We start from the raw sequence: 25998 nt of genomic DNA, 5'->3' as shown, positions 1-25998 counted from the left end.
GGCATGGGAATCCCCCCTTCCCTTCCCTTTAGGAACCCTAAAGAGGATTGTACAGGATTAGGGAACAAGGTTGTTTCTGGTATTACAGCTCATCCTCTTTCACTTCACTATCAGACAACCCTCGGACAAGAGTCGCACTATTTAACAAGAAGGCAGTTGGGTTTTCTTAGCCATTTGAGAACATTAAATGTTTTGCAATGGGATTGATCTTGGAAACTGCGTCCTGCTTACATAGAAGTGCATTCCAGTCTTGCTGGCACCGGTAAGACAGATTTGGCCATTATTTTTACAGTAATTGTTTGATTTAAAGTGATATTCATGTCATGTTATTCCGTAAGTGTAATAAATGAAAGTGTCTGCAGGAAATTGGATAAAATAAACCAACGGCCGTTACTCACCTGCACATCCAGCGCCGATTCCCCGGAGCAATGACGCATTGTACATACATGTGACCGGCTGCAGCCAATCACTCAGCGGTGACGCTACCAAGTAGGGCACAAAACCACTACATCCAATGACTGGTTGCCGCAGACGTGTATGTATGGCATGCAATCATCGCAGCTAAGTAAACCAAGACCAGTGAGACCCACTGGAGCTGCACTGGTGGGCAAGACAGGTGAGACCCACTGGAGCTGGACTGGTGGGTAAGATCGGTGAGACCCACTGGAGCTGGACTGGTGGGTAAGATCGGTGAGACCCACTGGAGCTGGACTGGTGGGTAAGATCGGTGAGACCCACTGGAGCTGGACTGGTGGGTAAGATCGGTGAGACCCACTGGAGCTGGACTGGTGGGCAAGATCGGTGAGACCCACTGGAGCTGGACTGGTGGGCAAGACCGGTGAGACCCACTGGAGCTGGACTGGTGGGCAAGACCGGTGAGACCCACTGGAGCTGGACTGGTGGGCAAGACCGGTGAGACCCACTGGAGCTGGACTGGTGGGCAAGACCGGTGAGACCCACTGGAGCTGGACTGGTGGGCAAGACCGGTGAGACCCACTGGAGCTGCACTGGTGGGCAAGACCGGTGAGACCCACTGGAGCTGCACTGGTGGGCAAGACCGGTGAGACCCACTGGAGCTGCACTGGTGGGCAAGACCGGTGAGACCCACTGGAGCTGCACTGGTGGGCAAGACCGGTGAGACCCACTGGAGCTGCACTGGTGGGTAAGACCGGTGAGACCCACTGGAGCTGCACTGGTGGGTAAGACCGGTGAGACCCACTGGAGCTGCACTGGTGGGTAAGACCGGTGAGACCCACTGGAGCTGCACTGGTGGGTAAGACCGGTGAGACCCACTGGAGCTGCACTGGTGGGTAAGACCGGTGAGACCCACTGGAGCTGCACTGGTGGGTAAGACCGGTGAGACCCACTGGAGCTGCACTGGTGGGTAAGACCGGTGAGACCCACTGGAGCTGGACTGGTGGGTAAGACCGGTGAGACCCACTGGAGCTGGACTGGTGGGTAAGACCGGTGAGACCCACTGGAGCTGGACTGGTGGGTAAGACCGGTGAGACCCACTGGAGCTGCACTGGTGGGTAAGACCGATGAGACCCACTGGAGCTGCACTAGTGGGTAAGACCGGTGAGACCCACTGGAGCTGCACTGATGGGTAAGACCGGTAAGACCCACTGGAGCTGGACTAGTGGGTAAGACCGGTGAGACCCACTGGAGCTGGACTGGTGGGTAAGACCGGTGAGACCCACTGGAGCTGCACTGGTGGGTAAGACCGATGAGACCCACTGGAGCTGCACTGGTGGGTAAGACCGGTGAGACCCACTGGAGCTGCACTGGTGGGTAAGACCGGTGAGACCCACTGGAGCTGGACTGGTGGGTAAGACCGATGAGACCCACTGGAGCTGCACTGGTGGGTAAGACCGGTGAGACCCACTGGAGCTGCACTGGTGGGTAAGACCGGTGAGACCCACTGGAGCTGGACTGGTGGGTAAGACCGGTGAGACCCACTGGAGCTGGACTGGTGGGTAAGACCGGTGAGACCCACTGGAGCTGGACTGGTGGGTAAGACCGGTGAGACTCACTGGAGCTGGACTGGTGGGTAAGACCGGTGAGACTCACTGGAGCTGGACTGGTGGGTAAGATTGGTGAGACTCACTGGAGCTGGACTGGTAGGTAATGGCCGATTTGCAGTTTTATAACATTTCCTGCAGGTACTTTAATTTATTACACTGCCTAATGACCCCTTTAAAGTTCACTTTGTTCCATGAGGCAAAACTATCGGAAAGCATTTTTTTCTGAAACTACATGGTTTCCATATTTTTCCCACAGTCAGAAACAAGTCCTGTTACTTCAGCTTCATAATCATCCACAAGCATCTGTGCCGGGTTCCACCCATAGAGACTTTCACACATGATGCTTTTGCTACTGATCACTTACCAGCTCTTACGAAACACCTAGACTGAGTATTAGGGAAGGATGATAGTTTTACGACAGCAACAAAGCCACAAGTTGGAAAATGCATTAGTACATCATCTTCCAACGCATTCCCTACTGACTTGACCATAAAATAGGTGATCCCTAGATTATACTATAGCTCAATGACAGTACGCAACAAATGGAATATCAGCAATGGACCTAAATACAATTCAATGGCCAGAATAGAAGATCTGATGTAATATGCTAATGAATATTGTGGCATATACACAGCAATTACCCTGAGTCCAATTGGTCCCTGAGCCCCAGGTAATCCTGGCACACCAGTGTTTCCACGCTTTCCAGACATGCCGGCAGGACCAAATTCTCCATCATCACCTTGTTCTCCCTAGGATAGGAAAAAGATGATAATGGGCTCCTCTTTCATCTGATGGCTCATAACAGTATTACTCATAGACCGGAGACTTACTTTCAGCCCTGCAGTGCTATCCCTCCCCGGTATTCCGTCAGGTCCTGGGGGACCCTCTTGGCCTTGTCTTCCTACCACTCCGCGGGGTCCGACCATTCCTACTGCTCCCTAAAAAGACAACAGAACAGTCATTTCATGAAGCTGGAGCACAACACAAAGAAATCACATCCCTTTGGTCTCTGCCGGTAGCACTGACGCGCTTTCACTGATTGCAGACCGCCATCAACCACTGGTTGTAATTTCGAGTGATCCTGAATATCTGGAATAACATCCCCGCAGCGGTCCAGTGCATGTATACAACATAAGTCCTACTAGGGGAAAATGTTCCTATTTATAATACACTAAGAGTGCGTTCGTAAAGTCTTCAGACCCCTTCACTTATTTTTTTACATTTTATTATGTTGGGGCCTTGTGCAAATATAAAAAATATCAAGTTTTCCCTCCATCATTCTGCATTCAATACCCCATAATGACAAAGTGACAACAGAATGTTATCAATCTTTGTACAAAATTGTTACAATGGAAAACTAGCTTTCTCCATTGACATAAGTCTTCACACCCTGTACTCCGTACTTGAAGCACTTTTGGCAGAGATTCCAGTCTTCTTGGGATGATGCCACAAGGTTCGCACACCTGGATTTGGGGATTTTCTGCCTTTCTTCTCTGCAGATCCTCTTGAGCTCTGTCAGGTTGGATGGGGGCCGTCTGTGGACAGCCATTTTCAGGTCTCTCCAGAGATGTTTGACTGGGTACAAGTCAGAGTTCTGGCTGGGCCACTCGAGGACATTCACAGAGTTGTCCCTAAGCCGCTCCTGTGTTGTCATTGGGTTCTTGGTCACCTCTCTTACCAAGGCCCTTCTCCCACGATTACTTAGTCTGGTGGGTCGGCGGCTCTAGGAAGAGTTCTGGTTGTTTCAAACGTCTTCCGGCAGGCAGTTCTTTCCTCTTCATGGCTTGGTTTTGGCTCTGATATGCATTGTGAGCTGAGACTTCATATAGACAGGGGTGTGTCTTAAAATTACGTCCAATCAAGTGAATTTAATACAGGCGACTCCAATTAAGATGTAGAAACATCTCAAAGATGATCAGGAGAAATGGTAGGTCCCCAGAGCTAAATTTCAAGTGTCATACCAAAGGGTCTGAATACTTATGTCAATGTGAAATGTTTGGTTTTTTTTAAATGAAAAACTAAAGATTTCCAACATTGTTTTTACTTTGTCATTATGAGGTATGAAGTGCAGAATGATGGGGGGGGGGGAACCTTTTTTGTAAAAAAGACAAAGGATCTGAAGACTTTCTGAATGCATTGTGGAATACTTTATTACTTCTAATGTAACGCAGCTACAGAACATCTCTATGAAGACAAAAGCGAGAGCTTTCTGTTCACAGTTTGAGTGAGATTAAATACCATCATCTTTTCATAAAGCTGTTCTGCAGCAGCTGGGATACAGTACTGTGGAATACACACTACAGCTGCTGATATGCAGAAAGAAAGTGGCAGCAATACATGACAATCCATGGTTCAATAAAGAAAAAGAACTTCCTACGCAGCTGATCTTACACACGGCTTCTGCAGGGAACGAGATGTCCAGCACTTAAGACCCCCTGTCCACGGCCGAGGCGGAAGAGGAGAGCTGACAGGTCTCCGCAATGAGCACATTTAATAGATAGGCTCACCGCGGAGAATTGCAGCATGCCGCGATTTAAATCTCACGAGTGGAGAATTGCTATGATTTTTCACTTGTGGACGCCGGCGCTGTGCTTTCCATAGTAACCCTATGGAAAGTTTTACAGAGCGTCATCCGCGGGTGATTTATCGCCAGCGGATCATCGCCCGTGGACAGGCAGCCTTATATGGCATCACAGGTTGGTGGTTTGTAATATCACAGTCGCTGTACCCAATGCATAAATATGAATGATATCCATCCTGTATATTAGGTGTCAAGTGGATCACATAAAGCTTGCATCATCCCTCACCGATAGAGCACTGCAGGCTGCTATCATTTTAGAAAACATCCAACATGTCTTAGTGATACAGCAGAAGTTGTAATTGATGGGGATTCGGAAGTCAAGTCCTCAGCAATTGCTGCAACTAAGGGGGAGATGTGCCCCCCTGCCACTGCGACCGTTTGACTGTGACTAGAGCCAAGCTAAGCCCTGTGCATGCCCATAGGAAGTCCATGCATCAGATTTGCAGAATTTCCCCCATGATAACATTATTGGTAATTGCTGTTCTAGTTGAGGTTTTCCGTGTGAGGGACTGTACTTACAGGTGGACCACGAGCACCAGCTTCTCCTGATTTTCCCGATTTGCCCTTTAAACCCTAAAAAAAATAGGAGTTCATATGTAAGGTGATTTGATATATGCAACATTATCTTCTACATCACCTGTCAAACTCAAGGCCTGCGGCTGAATCTAGTCCCTCTATGTCATTTTATGTGGCTCGCGACAAAGTCTAGAAGCAGAAAGTTTAGTTCTCCACTTTCCCTGGAGGATGCAGCCAGTGTCGGGCAGAGGGAGCGGCGTCAGCACATGGAGCGGGTGCCATCTTGGATTCTGAGCTCCGGCGTATTTCCACACCGCGCTGTTCGGCAGCTTGTGGCGCAGCTCTGCCAGCCCTACCGGGCCGGGCACCCTAGCCACCCTCCAAGGTAAGAAGCTCAGTGCTAAAGAGGTGGAGCTCCAGAGCCATGTAAGGAGTAGTTACTAGAGATGAGCGAACGTGCTCGGCCCCGCCCCTTTTTCGCCCGAATACCGCGATTTTCGAGTACTTCCATACTCGGGCGAAAAAATTCGGGGGGCGCCGTGGCGGCGCGGGGGGTTGCGGCGGGGAGTGGGGGGGAGAGGGAGAGAGAGAGGGCTCCCCCCTGTTCCCCGCTGCTACCCCCCGCACCGCCGCGCCTCTCCCCGCCCCCCGGCGCCCCCCGAATCTTTACGCGCGAGTACTGAAGTACTCGAAAATGGCGGTACTCGGGTGCGTAAGTACTCATTACGAGTACGTTCGCTCATCTCTAGTAGTTACATTTACGGCTCAGTCACACAGGTATCGGATGCCTATTTGGTCTGTGAAATATGCGCATTTTCATGGACAATACATATGCGTATTCACTGCATATTTAGACCCGCTTGCATTTTTTTGCACGCGTATTCCCAGCGTTATTCATGTGCGGGGAAAAAAAATTCAAGAAGGTCTCATAGACTTCTCCTGCCTTCAGGTATAAATACACAATGACTATGCAGTTATCATGGTTATTCACTGTGTATTTACACAATCCCCTGGACTTTAATTGGCAATTTCTGTAGGTAACAAGGACCAGAATAGGACATGCAGACATCCCAGTGCAAATCAATGGTGTTTAAGCTGTCTGTATTACGCGTGCAAAAAATATGCTCGTAATATGGAGAGCAAATATGCCCGTATGAATGAGCACTTCTAAAACAGCCCTTTGGAGGCAGCCATAATGTTGATGTGGTCCCTGGTGAAAAGGAGTCTGACACCCCTGTTCTACAGCATCAGCCCTCACATGCATGAGTTATAGTAAATAAGGCCATTATCGGTAATTCACACGGGCACACGCTTCTGCCCTGATCCTGGCAGAGATCCTAAGACTTCCTTCGTAATCACCCCTCTGCGTTGTCGCTGGCATTTTCCTGGAGGGGGTCATCTCTGGTTACTTGGAAAACAAAACCGCAAACTCAACGCAGCAGATTTTTGTAACCAGTGGAAAATCTGTCGGGAGCGATCTTTACTATCTGTGGCGCGTACAACAGAGCACGTACCACATGGCACATGCTGATGAAACCTCCCGCTACGGTGTCCACACAATAAGCGTACCAAGCAGAGTGTTAGCGAAATTTCTAATTTCCTACACATTGTGGATGAAAAGACTTAAGTGCCCGTTACTCAGACATGGTAGCCATAGGAATGAAATCCGCACCACCTACCATAGCACCTCTGGATCCCTTTAAGCCCTGAAAACCTCGTGGTCCAGAATGGCCCTGCAAGAAACACAGACTGCTGTAGATGATGTATGAAAAGCATTCGTGGTGCTTTCACGTGTCGTATGCCACTTGTATTGTGCCAGGCAGCCAATCATGGAGCACTTTGTTTGTGCCGAATTTGGCCACCTGGCTCCTACAGATGAAAAAAAGTTGAATTCACATGTTCCACCTGTAAACGCCAAGTGAACAAAATCCAGACCGCAAAACAGATGCAGTAACTGGTTACATGCCACAATCCCTGTGCCACTTGGAGTCCGGAAGGAATTTTTTCCCTTAAAATGGGGAAAATTGGTTTCTACTTCATTGGTTTTTTTTTTGCCTTCTTCTGGATCAACATTGGGGGGTAATAGACTGAGCTGGATGGATACTACGTTACTTGGAAAGTGTGATAACATCCTCATTCCTTCCCCATTTTGAAAATGCTCCCCTAGTGTTAAATGGGCTTTCCTAGACGTTAATATTGATGATCTATCCCAAGGATAAATCAATGGGGGTCTGACTCCCGATGCCGCCATCAATCAGCTGTTTGAATGGGCTGTGGCATCAACCCATCCCTGCTGCCTCTTCTTGTGACATTGCGTTCATCGGTCACATGACCTTACTTCAGCTGAGTCCCATTAAAGTAATTGGAATAACAGGCACAACTGCTATATAGTGTATTACGCTGTGTCTGGTATAGAACAAAGAGGCTAAAACGTTGCGGCCCCTATAGAGGATCAGTGAAGATGCTGGTAGTCGAACCCCCACTGATCTGATATTGATGACCTATCCTAAGACTATCCCCCTTTAGCCACAAATGATAACATATAGATGCACACAGTTCCTTACTGGTAAGCCCTGTTGTCCAGCTTTTCCTCTGGGGCCTTCTGGTCCGTCGTGACCCTGTATGCGAGTCAAATTATGGTTATTGGTGGCATTTTGAATTTTTATACAGAGCTCCAAATCCCCTGCAGAGATAGTTGAACTATATAAATGTGGCTGTCTGTAGCCACCACTAGGGGGAACTCAAGAGCTTAGTGCATACAGTATTGGTGTAGAAAGCTCCCTCTTGCAGTGGCTACATGAATGTGCAGGGAATTTGAAGCCTACATCAAATCAAGATAGTCTATAAATCAGCAGAGAATTTCAGACCTATTCAGTATAGGAAAGTATAGTATATCATGAAAATCTGAAGTCAGGGCATCAACTCACAGGATAGCCTGGGTCTCCTGGCTCGCCTCGGTCTCCGCGGTCACCAACAGTTCCCTAGAAAATGATGGCAGTGCATTACAATGGATCAAACCTCTCTACAAGGCAGCTTTCAGACCATGGCTGCCCACGCCAACACTTCTCACTTAGTTTACATTCTTCGTGTGTGAAAATCTTAATAAGACGATAATGTTTCATCTATAACCAATACTTGGTCGTGGGAGCTGTGCAAATCAGCATCTCCGTAAGCGCTCCAGAACTGGTTGGCCAAGACACTAGGCGAGGACAAACCGCCCTTCAAACTTGTATCTGCCGCTGAACCGATTCGGGATGTAGACGTAGGTAGAGCAAGCGCTTGAGCCTTATGCGCCATACGCAGTTTGTACAACAGGATCCAGTCACCTGACCAGTGTGAACATGGCTTTGCTAAAGTCCTAACAAGTCTTACTCTATCTCCAGGAGCGCCAGGGGCACCTTCCATTTTGCCATCCTCCCCTTGTTCTCCCTGTAAACAAACCAAATGAATATTAGGTAAGTGGATATATGGATGATATGTGACACAATCTTAAAGGGGTTTTCCCAGGAAGAATACTATTGATAGATCATCAATAGTTGATCGGCTGGGGTCCATCGCTAGGGACCCTGACCGATCAGCTGATTGTGCTCCGGATCACAGAGCCGCAATTGCAGAAGGGTCAGAGCGGAAGTATCTGCTCCGACCTCCGTGTAGTGGCTGGCGCTTGTAACTGCAAGCACGGCTCTCAATGAAATCAATGTGCGCCGTGCCTGCAGCGAGGGACCCCAGCCGATCAATTATTGATGATCTAGTCAGTGAATAGGTCATTAATGGTATTCTCACTGACAAACCCCTTTAAGGTTCAGTATATATACAAGTAGCTGGTGCCGCTATCCCAGTCTATGCACGGAGAGTTTGGGTGGGTACACCACTGCTATCCTTGAAGCAAAGAGTTAATTTGTGTGGGAGGAAGAAAATATAATTTATGTTTAGCTTACATGAATGAGAGAGAGAAAGAGAAATGGGAAGTGACAAGTAAAAATGCGAAGAAGAGGAGCCAGGAAGTAAACATCTGAAGCTACAAATGTGCAAAACGTAGAGAAAGCCGGGTGTGTTGTATTTGGCCGACGGCCCGCACACAGATACGTTCATGCACTTAAAGAGCGCATCTGGAGGCTCCCAAGTGAATGGGAGCGTCTCGCAACACATGCGCAATTCTAGATCCATACCGTGCGTGCAGAATATAAAGGCCTACAGGTAACACATTGGGCTCTAGTGACGGATTGTACTTCCATATGGACATGTGATCCTGTATTAGTATGACCTTGCCTCGGTACACAGTGGACGCGGCCATTTTTGTGGACTGATCCGATAATTATGATCCTTAACTCTAGTGTAAAGATGGCGGTCACCTGTGTATTTACTTGGAGGATTCCCTGTCCTCATTTCTTGCTTTTCTTAGACACAGGAGATTCCTCCCGGCCTGCTAGTTGATTGGCCTCAGGAACACTAAAAAAGCAGCCCAGTCCAGCTGGACCCAGCCGCAGCATTCGTAGAAAGCGACGCTCTCACCCCTCGCCAAACGTGTGAGTCATGTTCTAGCCTGAACTGGTTACAAGTCAGCTGAGTCAGCATGTGTGAGAGAGACAAGCGGGTAAGAGGGGCGTCTGCTCCTCGCAGCGCCATAACGGTACCTCGTGTTCTCAGAAGGTTCTGGGAAGGATTACATTAATTGTTAATGTGACTTATTCCAACAGATGTATCAGCAGAGGCGCGGGGAGGGGACGCCTCGTATCGCATAGGCTCTGTTTACATCTGCGTTGCAGGCTCAATCGGAGAGATGATCCAAAATGCTGGACAAAATAGTGCAGCGTGCCGTGCTACTTGGTCTGGTAAAATGCCTGGTGGCATGAAGAGAGCATGAAAGACCCCATTACAGTCAATGGGGTCTGTCAGGTGCCATTCATGTCCACAACGTGCTGGATTCAGCACTTCTGTCATTGTTGATCAGCTCCTACAACAGAGCGCAGATGTGAAAAGAGCCTGATGTCAGTCAGAGCTAATGGCGGAAGGCAGCGTATACACTCAATGAACATTTAAGCTTTAAAGGGGTTTTCTGGGAGTCAACTATTGATGACCACAGCCTCTTCTCAAGGCCTGTGATGTCATGTAGATCAGTCATATGGCCCGAGAGCAGCTCAATTTCATTGAATTGAATGGGACAGAGCTGCAATACCAGGCACAGCCAGGGGTCCCCAACTGCAGTCCTCGGGGACCGCCAACAGGTCATGTTTTCAGGGTTTCCTCAGTATTGCACAGGTGATGTAATTATTGTCGGTGCCTCAGACATTGCCACTGGTGTTCTTACCATAGGATATCCTGAAAACATGAACTGTTGGTGGTCCCTGAGGACTGGAGTTGGGGAACACTGCTATACACTGTGCCTGGTATGGACTGGGATGACAGCACCACTGGCATTTCGATCAGCTGATCTGTCAGGGATCTCAGGTAGACCTCTATAGATCCCCTATTGATGACCTATCCTGAAGATGATGTGCCAAAATTTGCACCAAATTTTGGCATAATAGAACTGAGCATGCTCACTGAGCACTTTCTGGTAGTTGAAGCCCTGGCTATATAAAGGACACTTTTTGCTCAGTGCTGAGGTGCTGCCAGGAGAGGCGCAGTAGATGGCAGAGGAGCTACTGGTGGTGAGCCAGAGCAAGAGCAGCGGGAGTACAGAACTTGGATGCGAGAGGACAGAAAGCGCTGACCAGAAGCGCCACAGAATGCCTGCTGCGAAAAGGTAGAAAGTAGTCTCACACCGTTCGTTACAACAGATTGCACCAAGGACCCGAGGAGAACAGTGCAGAAGAGTTGCACCCTTGACTTAGGATAAGCTCGGGTTGGTCGTAGTGGCAATTTCCCGTACCACGATATTGTAAATGAGGTGGCCTCAATACAAACATTACGTGTGCGAAGCGCTAAAGACACGACTAGTCAAGCAACAGGCCTGTTTCTTTAGTAGGTTTCATGCTGAGCGACGTTCACCATTTAACAGATAGCCATTGCTTGCGGTTTTGGACTGAGACAGAGAGGTGCAAGCCTACATAATAGGCTGGAGTTGGAATGCGGCGTTGCCAATACAATCTATTGATACTAGTACAGAAGGACTGCATTTTGCATAATTTGCTTTTCCTTTCTACAGGACTGATCTTTGTACAGCCTTATTGGTACTATGCTTTCGGCACTATTTTGTATTGCGTGCAAAATAGTATTTCTAGGATTTAGTTAGCCGTAATTAGCCTAGCGAATGCAAAGGTATAACGGCTTAAACATTATTGCCATATTATTATTGTTCATATATATTCCTGTGTTTAGAAATAAATATGGTAAACTTTGGTTACTCCATCTGCTGCATCGCATCCTGAATCCTATGTTGCTATACCATCACCCCCAAGCTAAGGACACGTTCAGATAGCAGTTTTCCGTGTTAGAAAAAAAATCTAAAATGGATCTGAGACATAGGCTTTGGATTTCTGCTGCCATTTTGCATGTATGGCTGCCATTGATCTACATCTGAGTCAAGTAAAGCAGATTCTGTATCAAAAAGAAGTTATGTGTAATGTATTATTCTTCCCCTACAATGTGGATTTCAAATCTGTGCTGTATAATCTATGGCACAGATTCCTAATTAATCAAATGAATGGGATGTGAATTTGGTGCAGAATCAGCATTTATTCTGTGTACGCAAGGCCTGAGGGTTTTTTTCCCAAATGACTGTGATACAGTTACCACAATAACAGATGATGTAGGAATTCTGAAGAACTTGCCTAATATTTCTGCCAAACCAGACATCATCCAGGTGACAAAAACCACAAAAAGTCAAAATATGATCAAAAGAGACAAGAGACTTTGCAGAGGAGCCATATATTTTACATCATGATCTCATCCGGTCAGCAGTGACTCACTAACATATATGCCGTCTGCAGGGTGTCTTGTACCGCTCGATGGGAATCTGCTGACACACGTTCCTGAGTAAAGCCACAGAAATGCTGTATTGACCCTGTCTAATGTACAGATGTCTTTTTTAATATTGTGGGTTAATAAAAAAAAAAGCGCTATTGGCAGAATTGGGTCATGTGACCAGTTTTTGCTGATTCTGTGTAGCTGCTGTCCTTGCTGAATTAAATGGAAAGAAGTTCACACTCCTGTGTGCCCTTTTCATTGAAGGCATAAAAAGAGGGATGCAAGCGTGGAGGTAAGCATACCCCTTAAGGAGGACTGCATTATAATTTATCAGGCACTTCCTTAGACTGTATAATGACTTTCAGCCAGTTTGATTTTTTTTTTTTTGCTAGCCAAACAATGATAACTTCCAACAACGAGAGCAGCAAATCTCCTCATTCTTCTGCAGAAGCTGTGTGTATCGTCTCAAGACAGAGCACTGAGACCCCCACAGATCACTAGGACAAGGTACTTCGCCATTCTGCTGAGCACAGCGCCCCTTTGGCTACTGTTAGGTCAGCTTGAGAGCTGAATGTGGCCATGTATTCACTGTTGCCCAGTTTCATGACCGTGAACTAATTAGTAAAAAAGATAACCTTAGGAGGTGTATCTTAAAAGGTACAGGTCCTAGGGTGACATCACATTGTGAAGTTTTTTTGGCAGAATGTTTTTGCAAGGTGGTTTGCCAATGCCTTCTCCAGCCATCTTTTACTCCCTAGCAAGCTGGGTGCTCATTTTACCGACCTCGGAAGGATGGCTCAAGTCAACCTTGAGAAAGCTACCTGAATCACTCGGGGATTGAACCTGCAACTTTCAGGTTGTGAGAGATAGCTTAGGACTGCATTTCTGCTGCCCTAACACACTGCACCACACAAGGCTTAGGCACTGTACGAAGATATTTTGCATGGTGTTTTTAACGGTTTGGCCTTTGTGTTTAAAGAGGAGGCTAGGATTAGAGATGAGCGAGCATAGTGCCTTATTCGAGTACCTGCCCGCTCGTCTTTAAAGATACGGGTGCCGGCAGGGGGCGGGGAGCAGCGGGGTAAAGCAAGGAGAAACGGAGGGGAGATCTCTCTCTCTCCCCCCCCACTCACCGCCGCAACTCACCTGTCACCCGCGCCGGCAGCCGAATCTTTAGAGACGAGCGGGCAGGTATTTGAATAAGGCACTACTCACTCGAGTACTTTGCCTTATCGAGTATGCTCGCTCATCTCTAGCTAGGATGTGCCGAAAGAAAGAGTTAACACAGTTGATGAAATCCACTGCCTGACAAAAGTTTCCTTGAAAATTTGTAGGTGTTTTGTTTACAATGAAATTTAGTATTTTCTGTGAATTTTCTTGTCCGGGATTCAGTAGGCTCTTCTACAAGATAACGATGGAGCCTTCTGGAGCTGCCTTCTATAAGACTATCTTAACATGGTCTTTTCAGGTCCAGCCCCTTTTCTCCATCCCAGGTTTCTGTCTAATGTGCTGAAAACAGCATGAAGATGAAAACCGGGATGGAACCATTGCTGTCAGTATATACAACCGAGCACTTTGGTCTCCGTCTAACATAATTTCCATCAGTCACTCTTCTTAACTGGATAGACAAAGCCCCGTACACTGCACTTTACTAACTTACTGCAAACAGTGACATGGATGGAAACCTTGTGAGAGGGAGACTAAAGTGGTCTTCGTCTCACATACTGAAGGCAATGGTTCTGACTTGGTTCCATCTTCAGCATATGAGGCAAAAACCCGAGAAGGGGGTGAAAGGTTAAACCCGAGACCACCCTCTGAAAGAAGGCTAAGACATTTGGCAAGGTATGATGGAAAAAAACAAGACACTGACTAAAGAACTCGGTAAGAAGCAAATGTGAAAAAGGGAAGCAGCAACAGGCAGAGATCTGTTATCATCAGAGATGTCTGAAGAAGCAATTGTGGATCTCCGGCCAAGAAAAAATCCTGCATGTTTAGAATTGAAATTCTACAATTATCAACAAGGAATGGATGAAACAAGCGCCCATTAGTTACACAGTCTTAAAATGTGGCGGGTTATAAGTGACTCATGCTGGACATTCATCGGACACAGACTGTCCGGTCTAGCTGTACACCACCTGTTAGTTGGCTTAGTTTATGCCAGGTTTTGCACCAAATTTTGGTTCAAATTTGGCTTAATTTGTGGCACACAATAGCCCATTTAGGCCATAGCTCCTTCCCACAAGTGTCTTAAACGTATCTGAGACGTGGCCAGCAAATACAAAACAACGTTTTTGTGCAATTTGGTCCAGAAAATTAGTACATTTTCAGTAGTAAATCTGCCCAATATCTTTTACATGATAATGGAAAGGGCAAAGCAAGTCTGTGACACGTGGATTTATTAGCTGCACTTGCTGGTAACGAGGAGCAGTTCTCCTTCCATGGACCAGTGCCGCCGGCTTTCATCTATTGTTTTTGATTTGGTCTAATTTCCTCTCTATATTAAATTTCAATAAACAGATTCATCTTTGTAGATTTGTTGCAGTTTCAGAATCCAGCTTTACAGCACATTGCATATTAATTAGGCTGGAATGAGCAGCATTCTCTCAGCTTTGCCTTGGGTGCCATTACAGCTCCTGGAAGATTCAGCTGTGTTGGGAGTCTTATCCATGGGAGAAGGTATGCAAATTAACTCCCCTCCAGAAGGAAGAAAACTGTCATACCGCGTAGCTACCTCTAGACAGCGCTAGGAAGCCAATGTCCAGCCTTAAAAAGCCTTGAAGCATGACGGGGTATCAGCCAACCGAGAGACACTCATCTGCTGGCAGCGCTGTTCCAGAGTTTTCCTCCTTCTGGAGAAGAGCTGATTTGCAGAACATATCAGGCAGGAAATACTCAGAACTTCTGGATTTCAGTAGTTCAGCAACATTGTAATCATCCCAAACACTCCAGAGAAAAAGCCTACATCAGATAGTCAAGGATCCTACTATGTGCTGCAGGGCAGAAGAGACTTCTAAACACAAGCTGGGGTTCTACAGATTCAGGTCCGGCCTTAGAGGTAACCCTGCCTCCCCACTAAAAGAATGGCTTGCACAATACTGTTACAATTTGTGTGCGCAAGTTACTTGGAAAGATACAAAATTATTTACAACAAACTTCGGTTCTCGTCCCTCATAGATTTTTTCCTACGATGGATTCCCTTAGGATTTCAGCCATTTGGGGGAATTTTTGGCCCAAATTGCGGCTCTCCACCCTTCAGAACTCTAAGTTAGCAGCAGGCGCTGCACCGCTATACCCATTTATATAGCCAGCCAGCTTATACATCTCTGGCCCCGGGTGCGAACCGATCCTCTCCCCAATTCAGAGGCACATCCAGCACATTTCTTACAGGTAATTGCCCTTTGGCCTGTACTCGAATCCCCTTCAATGCACTGACGTAACCTTTTACCTACGTATTACCTGACTCCTAGTGCATGGTGGCATTCCAAGCCAATGGTTCACTTGAGGAATATTGTAGCTGACATGCCTATATGGAATAACTCAGATTTCCCTGAACTATATTCCTCATGAGTGGGAACAGTTCAGCATATATACTCTAGGACATATGTATATATCTAACCCCCAGCCTCTTTTGACCATTTACAAAAAGTATGGTCTCCCTCGTTTTCAGTTTTTCCATTGTTTACAAATCAGACATGCCTTGAACACGAAATTCCCTCCCCCTGGTCCATGTATAACCCACTATACTTTCATTGGTATATTTACAGTCCCAAGGCCCACAGGGCCGCATATCCAAACTATACTTTAATAATGCCCAAAACCGCCCCCATGATTCCCCTGCTACAACACTTGTACAGCCATTTATTGTACATCAATGTTACTTCACTGCCATGAGGTTACAAAAGATGGATAGGACCTCTTCGGCTAATTGTTTTAGATGTATAAGTCCATACTCTGTTTCCTGGCGCATGATCCGGCCCATTATTCCGGACTTCTGGAAGGAAGTTATGGAATTCCTGTCTGGAATTCTGGGTATACCTGTACCTCATAACCCTGAGGTGTGTCTATTTGACATCACTGATGAGGAGGCATGGCAGCACCATAATAGGGTATGCCTCAGAGAATCATTATTTTTTAGCTAGGAAGGTAATTGCCTTAAAAGGGGTTTCCAGGCAGCACCGGCTTTAAGTGCTGGGATACACCGGTATCTGCAATTACTCCCATTGATTTCAATAGGTACTGTACGTGCCATTATGACCGCCGTCCGCTACACAAGGGTCAGAACAGTGGCTTCCACTCCGACACCAGTCTATTCCAGCACTGCCTGGATTGTAGGCACCCCTCTTTATCCAGGTGGGAAAAATTGGTCAGTTCCATTTTACCAAACTGTATATAAGTCAGGACCGTCCTGATCAAGTTTGGGGAGGGTGGTGTAACTCCTCTTCCACTCTGTATTCCCCAAGAGCACCAGCCTCTCTTATATCTGCTCACATGATCTCTCTAGTTACCCCCACGATCTCCTTATCTCTCACCGGCGTTCCGTCATTGCTTGTCTTGGTGCAATACTGTAAATTTTGCCCTTATCTTGTTCCTAGCTATATGGAGACAACACTCCAATGTTCGGATATCGGTATGTTCACGCCATTTTCTATTCGCCCGCTTCTTATCAAGCATTATTGGTAATGTTATGTGGTATGCTCATGCTTCAATAAAACAAGTTTAAAAAAAAAAATTATACTAAAAATCGACAAAATTGTTTTCCCCAAAGCATTACATATTTCCACCCCGCTCCAGGTAATACCGTACCTTTTCACCTTTTACTCCTGGAGGCCCGACTGGACCTGGGGGGCCAGCATGTCCCTATTGTGAGACAAAGAACATAAAAGTTTAGTCAGGTGACATGAATTCCACAAATCTGCCTACAAATACACATGCAGTCACTGCCATATTTCATAGCGGATACAGGATCTGCTATCCAGAAAGACCGGTGGCTGGACAAAGTTTTTAGGTTTTATACCTGTATACAAAACTTTTGCTAATCCAACTGTCTTTAATCTTACCTTTCCGGAAATGAGTAATGGCCGCTCTAATCAAAAGCACACAGGAATCCATCTACTACTAGAAATCTACAGTGACCATTTCCAATTCTTTATACTATAATTACACCTCTCATAGATACTTATTTGATAGTCCCAACAATCACACATTGCCAACCATGGACACCGTTTTATTCTGATCACCTTGTCAGGTATTTTACCTGGTAGCCAGGAATTCCTGGTTCTCCTTGTGCACCCATCCGGCCAGGAGAGCCCTAGAGGTGAAGAAAGATCGGTCAATTCTTAATTCACAAGCAATGGATTCAAGTACATAAACATCTGTGTACGTTTAGACGTGGGGGGGGGGGCATTATAAGTAACTGTCAGTTTACAATTCTAAATGCTAATCAATCATTCTCCTCTTTAAAGATTAATTTTCAATGTCACGATCTACCACATATTTTAAAAAATCCTGAAATCCTGCAGTTCTCACACTGACCACTAAACCTAATAATAGTCTGACGCTTCTAGTTCTGTAGAGAGAACTTCTTAGCAGTTATTAACATCACAGAGGGGTTTACAATGACAGGCGGCACCTTACTACTCCTCCTTTTTCATGCCAGTCTGGGTGACATTTGTTTTGAATGCATGCACTTTTCTAAAATTGTTGGATACTTTTCGTTGTGTTCTTCAGTTACCCAAACTTTAGAGGAATTGTTATGACTTAAAAAATATAAAGAGTTTCTGAAGTCAAACAATATGATTTACAGAAAGGTTAGAGGGTATCCGGACTGCTATGAAAAGGGGTAGTATATATAGATAACACAGGATCTACCATTCAAAATAGGTGATGGTCACAGCTCACTTCTTCCTCCTCCCTGCACATGTCACAGATCAACACTTTCCTATAGAAGTCAATGAGTTTCCTCCCCATTGTGTCTATGGCTCATGAGGCTGTTATAAAGCGCATCTCTAAATGCTGTTAACTGCAGCTCAGGCAAGATGGCTGCCTCAATAGTCCTGTTTTACAAAATAATTTTAACGCCTTCACCCAAAAGGACGTACATGTACGCCACCCAGGTGCGGGGTTTGTAAGGAGCAAGATTAGTAACCGATGCTGCCCCAGACATAGCTGGTACCAGTTGTCTTTAATAGCTGACACCTGCCCGCAACAGCCGAGATCAACGCTTACACTGACTGCAGCTATTAACCCTCTCCAATCCACTGTCTGACATCTAAAGACATTATGATTTAAGGCTGTACAGCTCCGATGTTGGAAGACGTCCGTTGGGGTTCTCTTACTGTATATTGCCAGCCTCTGCTGTCGGAGCCTATCCAATGTGTCACCTCATGCAGTACTGGCTTTAGCCAGCAGATAGCGCCATTGTATAACAGCAGAAAAAGAGTAAGCCCCCTAGGAAAACCAGGATACAAATTGGATTGGAAAGGGGTAATGTCACTGTTAATTCTGACCGAGTCATTTAAATGCCCTAATTGATGTATGGGGGGCCTGAACAGCCCCCTCACAATGAGACTTCAATATGTTGTTCAGTTGACATGACAGGCCAGGGCCTTCTGAAGGCCCCAGTGCTGCCATGAATGAATGCCTATCAAGACATGCCTGTTGCACGTCTTGATAGACTGCCTGTCAGAATATAGTTTAATGCAATACTATGGTACTGCATTGTGCTTTATGAGCGATCAAGCAATTGGAAGTTCCAGTTCTCTTAGGACACAAAAAAAAACAAGTAAAAAGAAGTGAAAAAAGTTTATTGTAAAAAAATAAAGATTAATAAGTAAAAAAAAATAAAAAAATAGGATGAACCAAAAAATGTTTTTTAAAAAAAGGACCGTGTCCTTAAGGGGAATGAATGATCTATATATTTTGTTTTTCAACTAATTAACCCCTTCAGCATGAATTATCAAGGAAGTCCATCAGGTTAGAGATGAGCGAGTATACTCGCTAAGGCACATTACTCGAGCGAGTAGTGCCTTAGCCGAGTATCTCCCCGCTCGTCTCTAAAGTTTTGGGGGCCGGCGGTGGGCGGGGAGGAACGGAGGGGAGATCTCTCTCCCCCCCTCCCCCTCCCCAACTCACCTGTCACCCGCGCCGGCCCCCGAATCTTTAGAGACGAGCGGGGAGATACTCGGCTAAGGCACTACTCGCTCATCTCTAAATCAGGTAGATTGTTTCAGCTCAACCTTTAGGGAAACACTTCTACACAGTTAACACCTTGGTTGTTTGCCAATTCCCAATAGTGGGAAAGTAACCTACTGAGTACTCACCACTGGCCCGAGGGTGCCTCTACTTCCCTTGGGCCCTTGATTTCCTGGTGGTCCTGGTTTCCCTGGAGAACCGGTCTCTCCGAGGTGACCCTGAAAACCTTTGTTTCCCTGAAAAAGAAAACATTTTAATTGCAGCTTGTATTCTGCCATGAACCATACTGGGTGCTTCTACCCTCCTTCTGCATTACCTTACGTCCTGGCTTGCCCTTTTCTCCTTGTTTTCCAGGTTTCCCTTCTACTCCCTGTGAATTAGAGTAACAACATTTTAGTAGGAAACATTAAAGACTAATTGCCGAGACTAGTTGAAGGGGATATGAAAGCATTGTATATGGAGGCTCACAGGTGGATGGAGTTCACTGTTCTCATACATTGCATTTCTGCAAACAATGGTCACTGCCATAGACATGCCAGTAATATGAGCTATGTGCGCCGTATTAAGTGGGCAGAGTAATAACGGATGCATCTATGGTGATAAAGACGGAGTTGCTGACCCCTTTGTACAAGGATTAGTCGGACGCAGAGTCATACATTTAGCTCTAATATGAAATGGACCTAAAACAGCCGGAGAAAATCTTGCAAATGAAGACAAGACAAGCAGAGAGGGAGCAAACCACAGAACATTCCTTCCCACAGACCTAGAAATGTCTCCATGTATTATACATTGACTTGCGCTGCTATCTAACATACAACGGGCAGGAAATTTGAAGGCTTAGGAAGGCTGCTCCTGAACTCCAAACACCACAAACTTATGAGAAACATGTTCTGTTCTGTGCCCGGCTGAAGGAGGCAGCAGCTGTCTGCGGCCCTGCAGTGCGGTATTGCGCCGCAGTATGATGAGCCGCTGTGCAGTGTGACACAGCACAATCACTGTACCGCTGATTGTACACGGACTGCACAGAGCTGTGTTTAATGTACCCAGTATTGTCGCCAAATTCCACACACATGGAATTGGATCCAAACCATCTCTCCAAGTCAAACACAGTCCTTGGTGGTTTACTTAGTCAGCAGTGAGATTTTTAGGAAAACATTGGTCTCGTGTATTAAATCTCTCTGGGAAAAAAGTGTTCTGCTTGTTATTATCAACCGATCGCGTTTCCCACGCAGTTGATGCCGACTCACTGTGAAGGTATTCTCTATACCAACCCAGTAGAGTCTAGGTAAGTAGCTATGGGAAATTCTTACCTGCTAATTATTTTCTTCTGTGCTCCATTAAGACAACCTTCTGGCTTCAGGACGAAATTCTGTCTTGGGTCTGAAGGGGGTATATTGCCTACAGTTCTTCTCTGCTGTCTCTCTGATCCACCAGTTCCAGGTCCCAGCCTTTCAAGATGGCAGACACAATCTTCAGACTACCTGATCCCCAAAGTGTATTGGTATTGTTAGACTACCAATGCACTATGCCTGCTCTGATTGGCCAGTGCTGATCATGTGATCAGCATTTACTGGCCAATTAGAAAGAAGTGCACAGTGCGCATTAGGTAGTTAGAAAATATCTGTAGCCACCGTGAATGGATGATAACCGAGACCAGTACCTGCAGATCAGAGGGGCGGCAGAGAAGAGCAACTACAGGTAATATAACCGTGACTCCTACTGTACCGGGAAAGACTTTTTCCCAAAACTGGAGGGTCACTGTAAGTAATAGGTCTCATCAGAGGCTCATATTATGGAGGACTAGCGTCCCGTGTACACAGGGGCTGTGACAGGGCACCGAGCGGGAAGTCATTCAATAGTCACAGTCGCTCCGTTTCCGCTCACTAGAACAGGACAACTACTGAGTGACTTCTTGCTCCGTGTAAACAGAAGTTGCTCAATCTCTGAGCGACTGCCTGCTCCCTGGTAATGAAGGTGGGTGGAAGAGATCTCCGGCCCACTCCGCCTCCATTCTCTGAACGACTGACGGTAACAAGAGGGCATCCTCTACAGTTAGAGGAAAGAAGGCTTCATCAGAAGAGGGCTCTTTACTGTAAGAGCAGTGAGACTGTGGAACTCTATGGATTTTGCCATCACCACGTCTTCAGGCATAGAGCAGTTTAAGAGGGGACTAGATGCCTTTCTAGAGCACTACCATAGTACAGCAGATAGACATTAAATAACCAGAAGGGTGGTTGTTCTCAAATGTGGATCCAGGGATTATTCTGACTGTCATTATGGAGTTGGGAAGGAATCCCCCCCCCCCCCCCCAATTTGGGTAAATTGGCTTCTGCCTTACTGTTTTTTTCCTTCCTCTGGATCAACCAGGGAGAGCGGAAACAGGCTGAATTGGATGGGCATTTGTCTTTTTTCAGACTATCATACTATGTTACTATGACTATCTCTCCCTTTTAAAACCACCGCAATGACAGTCGCTGGAACGCCTGTCGGGCTTATATGCCCGACAGTCATACCATGTAAGGGTACCTTAAACTAACAGCAAAAAAAAAAGATGGTCATTTGGTAACTGCCGCACATAGACTACATTTCTGTAGTTTAGCTTTTCAGAAGAGGTTCAGTATCAGTAGCACCCCACCGTATCTACAGAATTGGGAAACCAGACTGACAGCGATGGAAACTATGTGAGACGGAGACCCTATGGCACCAACCTGGTTTCCGTCCCCATGCGGTTTTCTGCATGGAGGAAGGAACGAGCACTGGTTTCACAAAGTGCAACGTGAACCCAGGTTAGCAGTCCAAAATATGGCTGCCATTGTCTATCGGTAGTTCTTCCCCTCCTGAGCAGATTGTGAGGGCTGTATATACCGCCCTGCAGATCTAGAATACATGAATCAGTTTTATTGCACTCCTGTTATATATTAAACATCACACATTTTCTGCAAACCGACTGATTATAAAAGCCAGACTATAACATGAGCTGCATAGCGATATATACACATTCATATCTGCAGCCAAGTCAGAGTGAATTAATACAGTTTGAGCTGACGCTGCAGAGAAGCTGCCAGGCGCACAGAAATCACTTCACACTGTGGCTGCAACTGTTGCGCCCAACCTGTGCCAAGATCTCCAAGGGATCATTTCCGGCCTATGTGAATAGAGAAAGGACTGTGACCGACCCCAGGAGGGATTTGTCTTACTACTCCCTGCATCCAATCTTTAGACTAAACCAACATTCTTAAGTACAGAGGCCATCATCTACTCAGGGATCATTTAATAAGCATATATCACAAGGGTAAGATATAGAATATATGCCATATTAAAGGGATTGTCCCACTTGTAGCTGTTTAGCTGCAGGAAGTAGACAGCTTTGTATATTACACAGTGGCCTGGGTTGGTACTGCAAGCTGAATCCCGCTCACTTCAATAGGACTCACCCTGCAGTACCAACCAAGGCCACTGCGCAATGTATGGAGCTGCCTACGTCCTGCAGCAAAAGTCTTAACACGTGGACCAATGATTGTGAATGGGCATTCATTAGAAGGCTAGTTCACCCAACCACAGTCCTGTCTGGGGGAGGGGGGGGGGGGGGCTTGCATTTTCTTCTTTAATAAAGTGCCGTTAATGACTAGTGATACAGACACCTTTTGGTTTGCTTAAAAAGTCAGTTAAACGATCGCCAATCTCGATGATTGGCACTCATTTAAGGGTGATATCAGCCCATGTAAGTAATGCCCCATAGTGGTGCTCAAAGACTAGGCACAACCAGGTGGCTGCATCTTAGTAGGGGGCACAATTTCGTAACTGGCACAACTGTACTCTTGCCATCACTGCATATATATTTCGCTCTAGCCTTCAGCTTTCTACCCAGCGCTGCTCCGTCGTAAACAGGCCGCATTCATCAGTCTTCTTTGTTTGATGGTTACGGAACAACAGAAACAAACAGTTCTTAGAAAGCAGCAATCATTATGGATTCTTGCGCCAAAGTCATCGACAGCTTCTGGCAACTAACAGGTAGGCGATGGGAGACACGCCGATACAACGATGCTCCTAGTGAAAGCCATTGATCATGTAAGTATGCACGGAGAGCAAGGTGCGCGCCGGTCACACCCCGCCGAGCGCCCTCATTATAACATCTTGGACGCGGTCCGCCTGTAAGGAGAGGGATTCCAAGAGGCAGGCTCGGATTTCTCACACACTCTAGGATGACTTTCCTGGAACTGATACCCAATCTCTGGCTTACCCTGAGACCAAAAAATCACTCTGCAGAGCTGCTGGAACTGAGCGCTAGACTCCATGCCAGCTGGCTCCACTGCGGACCGAGCAGACAGTGATTTAACTCTGTGACTGCCATGTTTCCCCGGTACTCTGCCAAACATATGATATCCAGCGGACGGTAGATATAGGGGCTTTAAACTTATGTAAATGAAAAGGGGATTGTGTGCAGCGATGCGATTACTACAAAGGAGAAGTTGGTCAAGTTCCCACTTAAAGGAAATGCATATCCAGCATGCGAGACCGGTGGCATCACCATTAAAGCCGGTTCGATCCCGAGCCTGCACTGTTCATTGATTCTCCAGCGTTTTCTCAGGGTTCTCCAATTTACCCCCATACTCCAATCATGTAGGTTAATGTACTAAGAAACCCCAGCCTGGCTGTAAGGTAATTATGCCGTGAGCTCAGAATACATATGGAGGGTAATGTGATAAAACCGGACGGGCCAAATATCTACCGGCGACAATGAAGAATTGGGTAACGAATACAGGAGTGGCATTAGAAACCTCTGGTCTCCTATTCACCATGGAGCATAATGCGGCCACAGGTCACTGGCTTGTGTACTGTATACCGCAGCTACTTTGTATATACAGAGCCATGTGCGCCATGGTCTGAGACGGTTTTTCTGTATTCTGCATGTCTGTATTATATCACTGGGGCCTGTAAAATCAAGAGGTGAACCGATGCTATGGTGGAGACAGGTCAGATTACATAATGCTGGGCTTTAAAGGGATTGGCCATTTTTGTATCCTCTCATGCTCAATGGTAGCAGGATTTAGCCTTTTCGGAGATCTATGAGGGCTGTGCGGGGGATTCATCTGCTCTGCTGTTTTTGCACTAATCACATCCTGGCTGCCCAATGCAACCTTACAGGCTACAGAAAAGCACAGAGGCCAAGCCCAATGACTGCCTTGGTCTCTGTCGCAGCCCTCCCATTAGGTTTTCCTGTTATGTACTATTCTCTATGGTGGTGGTGTTTTTTTTTTGGTTTTTTTTAATAATCACACCCCCATTGTATAACAATCAATTACATAAAGCTTCACGTTAAGGGTACGGTCCCACAAAGCGTTTCTACATGGCAGAAAGCTTCGGCTGGCTGCGGCTTGCTAAGGACCTAAAGGGAATTTGTCACCATCTTTTTTAAATCCCCATTGAGAGCAGCTTGTGGTTGTGACAGGCTCGCTGATTGCAGGCGTATGTCCGCTTTATGTATCTGTGCGGTAGTTTGGGAAAAACTTGCATTTTGTCAGTAGCAGCACATACATACATAGAGGATTACAAGAAGTAGTCATTGAGCTGCAGCTGGCCATGCCCTTCCCGCCCTCCAGCTATTGTTTGACAGGTGTCTTTATGCACAAAAGCAGTCAATCAGCATCTGGAGGGTGGGCTAGAAGGGGTTAGCTGCAGCTTTTGATTATTGAGGACTACTTCCTGTAGTACGTCAAAAAAGAGGTAAAATAACCCACTACATAGACAGCAAGCTAGTTCCCAGTAGAGGGAATTAGCTATACCCTACTGTTCTGCATTATGAGGACAGCTGAAATCTGAAGCGATGATATGGGGTCCGTGGTGGGTTTCCTTTAAATCTCTATACTCTGAACATACATATAATCAGCGTGGATCCGGCTATGACTCCATTTATTGTAAAGAATGACTTTTCTCTGAATAAACAATTTTTACAACTATGTTCCGGGCACTGAGCAGATTTAGCTCATCCGGCTTTGCTGCCAAGTAAAACTACTTTTAATTTGCAAGTTTACAGAGCTTAGGCGTGTGAATGGCTGCGTGCAACGGACAACGAGACGGACACTGAAGATTGTGCTTGAGACATGCCGATGCGGGAAGGGGAGGAGTACCCAGCTGCTCGCTTCCATGTAGTACAATATCAGTACAGCTGTGAAACCCTTGTGATGTCCAAATCAGATGTTCCTCGTCTGTCAGCAGCATGAAGCCTGCTGAAACCATGTAGTGTGGCCCTTGGACAGTCTGCGGTCCCCACAGCCAGTAATCACCATCCAGATTCCTTCCAGATAAGTCTCTCCCACACAAAGAGGAGGTACATGAGATTTAAAGGGGAAGGATCCCGCTATCCTGGAGCTGACTGCTCAGTAAATCATAACCCGCTAACGTCTCATCGTAGGAAGTGGAGACAGAGTGAGATAGATCGCTGATAGCTGCTGGGTTGTCGCCACCATTGTAGAGCCAACGGCATGTAAGCAAAAGAGTTACAACAAGTGGTAGGTCAGCCATACTTGGATAAATTAGATTCCCGCCATGAGCCAACCATTGCGGTAAGTACTCACTCTGACACCTGGGATTCCATTGAAACCGGGAGGTCCATCCTTTCCTATTAAGCCGACGGCTCCTTTTTCTCCCGTCTCCCCATCAGGTCCGGCCTCGCCCCTTTCACCCTATTGTAAGAAAAGCAGATCATTATACATAAAGTTTCCAGATATTAAAGGGATCTATTTTAGTTAAGGCTGTTGTGTAATATCATATGTGCGA

At 46.3% G+C, this 25998-nt stretch overlaps 1 protein-coding gene across 1 annotated transcript in view; it reads right to left on the bottom strand.

The window, feature by feature from the left end:
- COL27A1 (collagen type XXVII alpha 1 chain) overlaps positions 1–25998 on the bottom strand; it is a 280568-nt gene that overhangs the window by 30958 nt on the left and 223612 nt on the right. The window contains exons 37-48 of the mRNA XM_066580587.1: positions 25797–25904; positions 19538–19591; positions 19350–19457; positions 17285–17338; positions 16834–16887; positions 8494–8550; positions 8049–8102; positions 7686–7739; positions 6801–6854; positions 5125–5178; positions 2855–2962; positions 2666–2773 (exon numbers count right to left, since the gene is read on the bottom strand). Coding sequence (XP_066436684.1) covers positions 2666–2773; positions 2855–2962; positions 5125–5178; positions 6801–6854; positions 7686–7739; positions 8049–8102; positions 8494–8550; positions 16834–16887; positions 17285–17338; positions 19350–19457; positions 19538–19591; positions 25797–25904 — 867 coding nt within the window. The remainder of the gene's footprint in view (positions 1–2665; positions 2774–2854; positions 2963–5124; positions 5179–6800; positions 6855–7685; positions 7740–8048; positions 8103–8493; positions 8551–16833; positions 16888–17284; positions 17339–19349; positions 19458–19537; positions 19592–25796; positions 25905–25998) is intronic.

Source organism: Eleutherodactylus coqui, chromosome 10 (genome assembly GCF_035609145.1).
Source record: "Eleutherodactylus coqui strain aEleCoq1 chromosome 10, aEleCoq1.hap1, whole genome shotgun sequence".
NCBI classification, from domain to species: domain Eukaryota; kingdom Metazoa; phylum Chordata; class Amphibia; order Anura; family Eleutherodactylidae; genus Eleutherodactylus; species Eleutherodactylus coqui.
The sequence above is the reverse complement of the archived record's forward strand: the minus strand, read 5'-3'. Positions and strand labels throughout refer to the sequence as shown.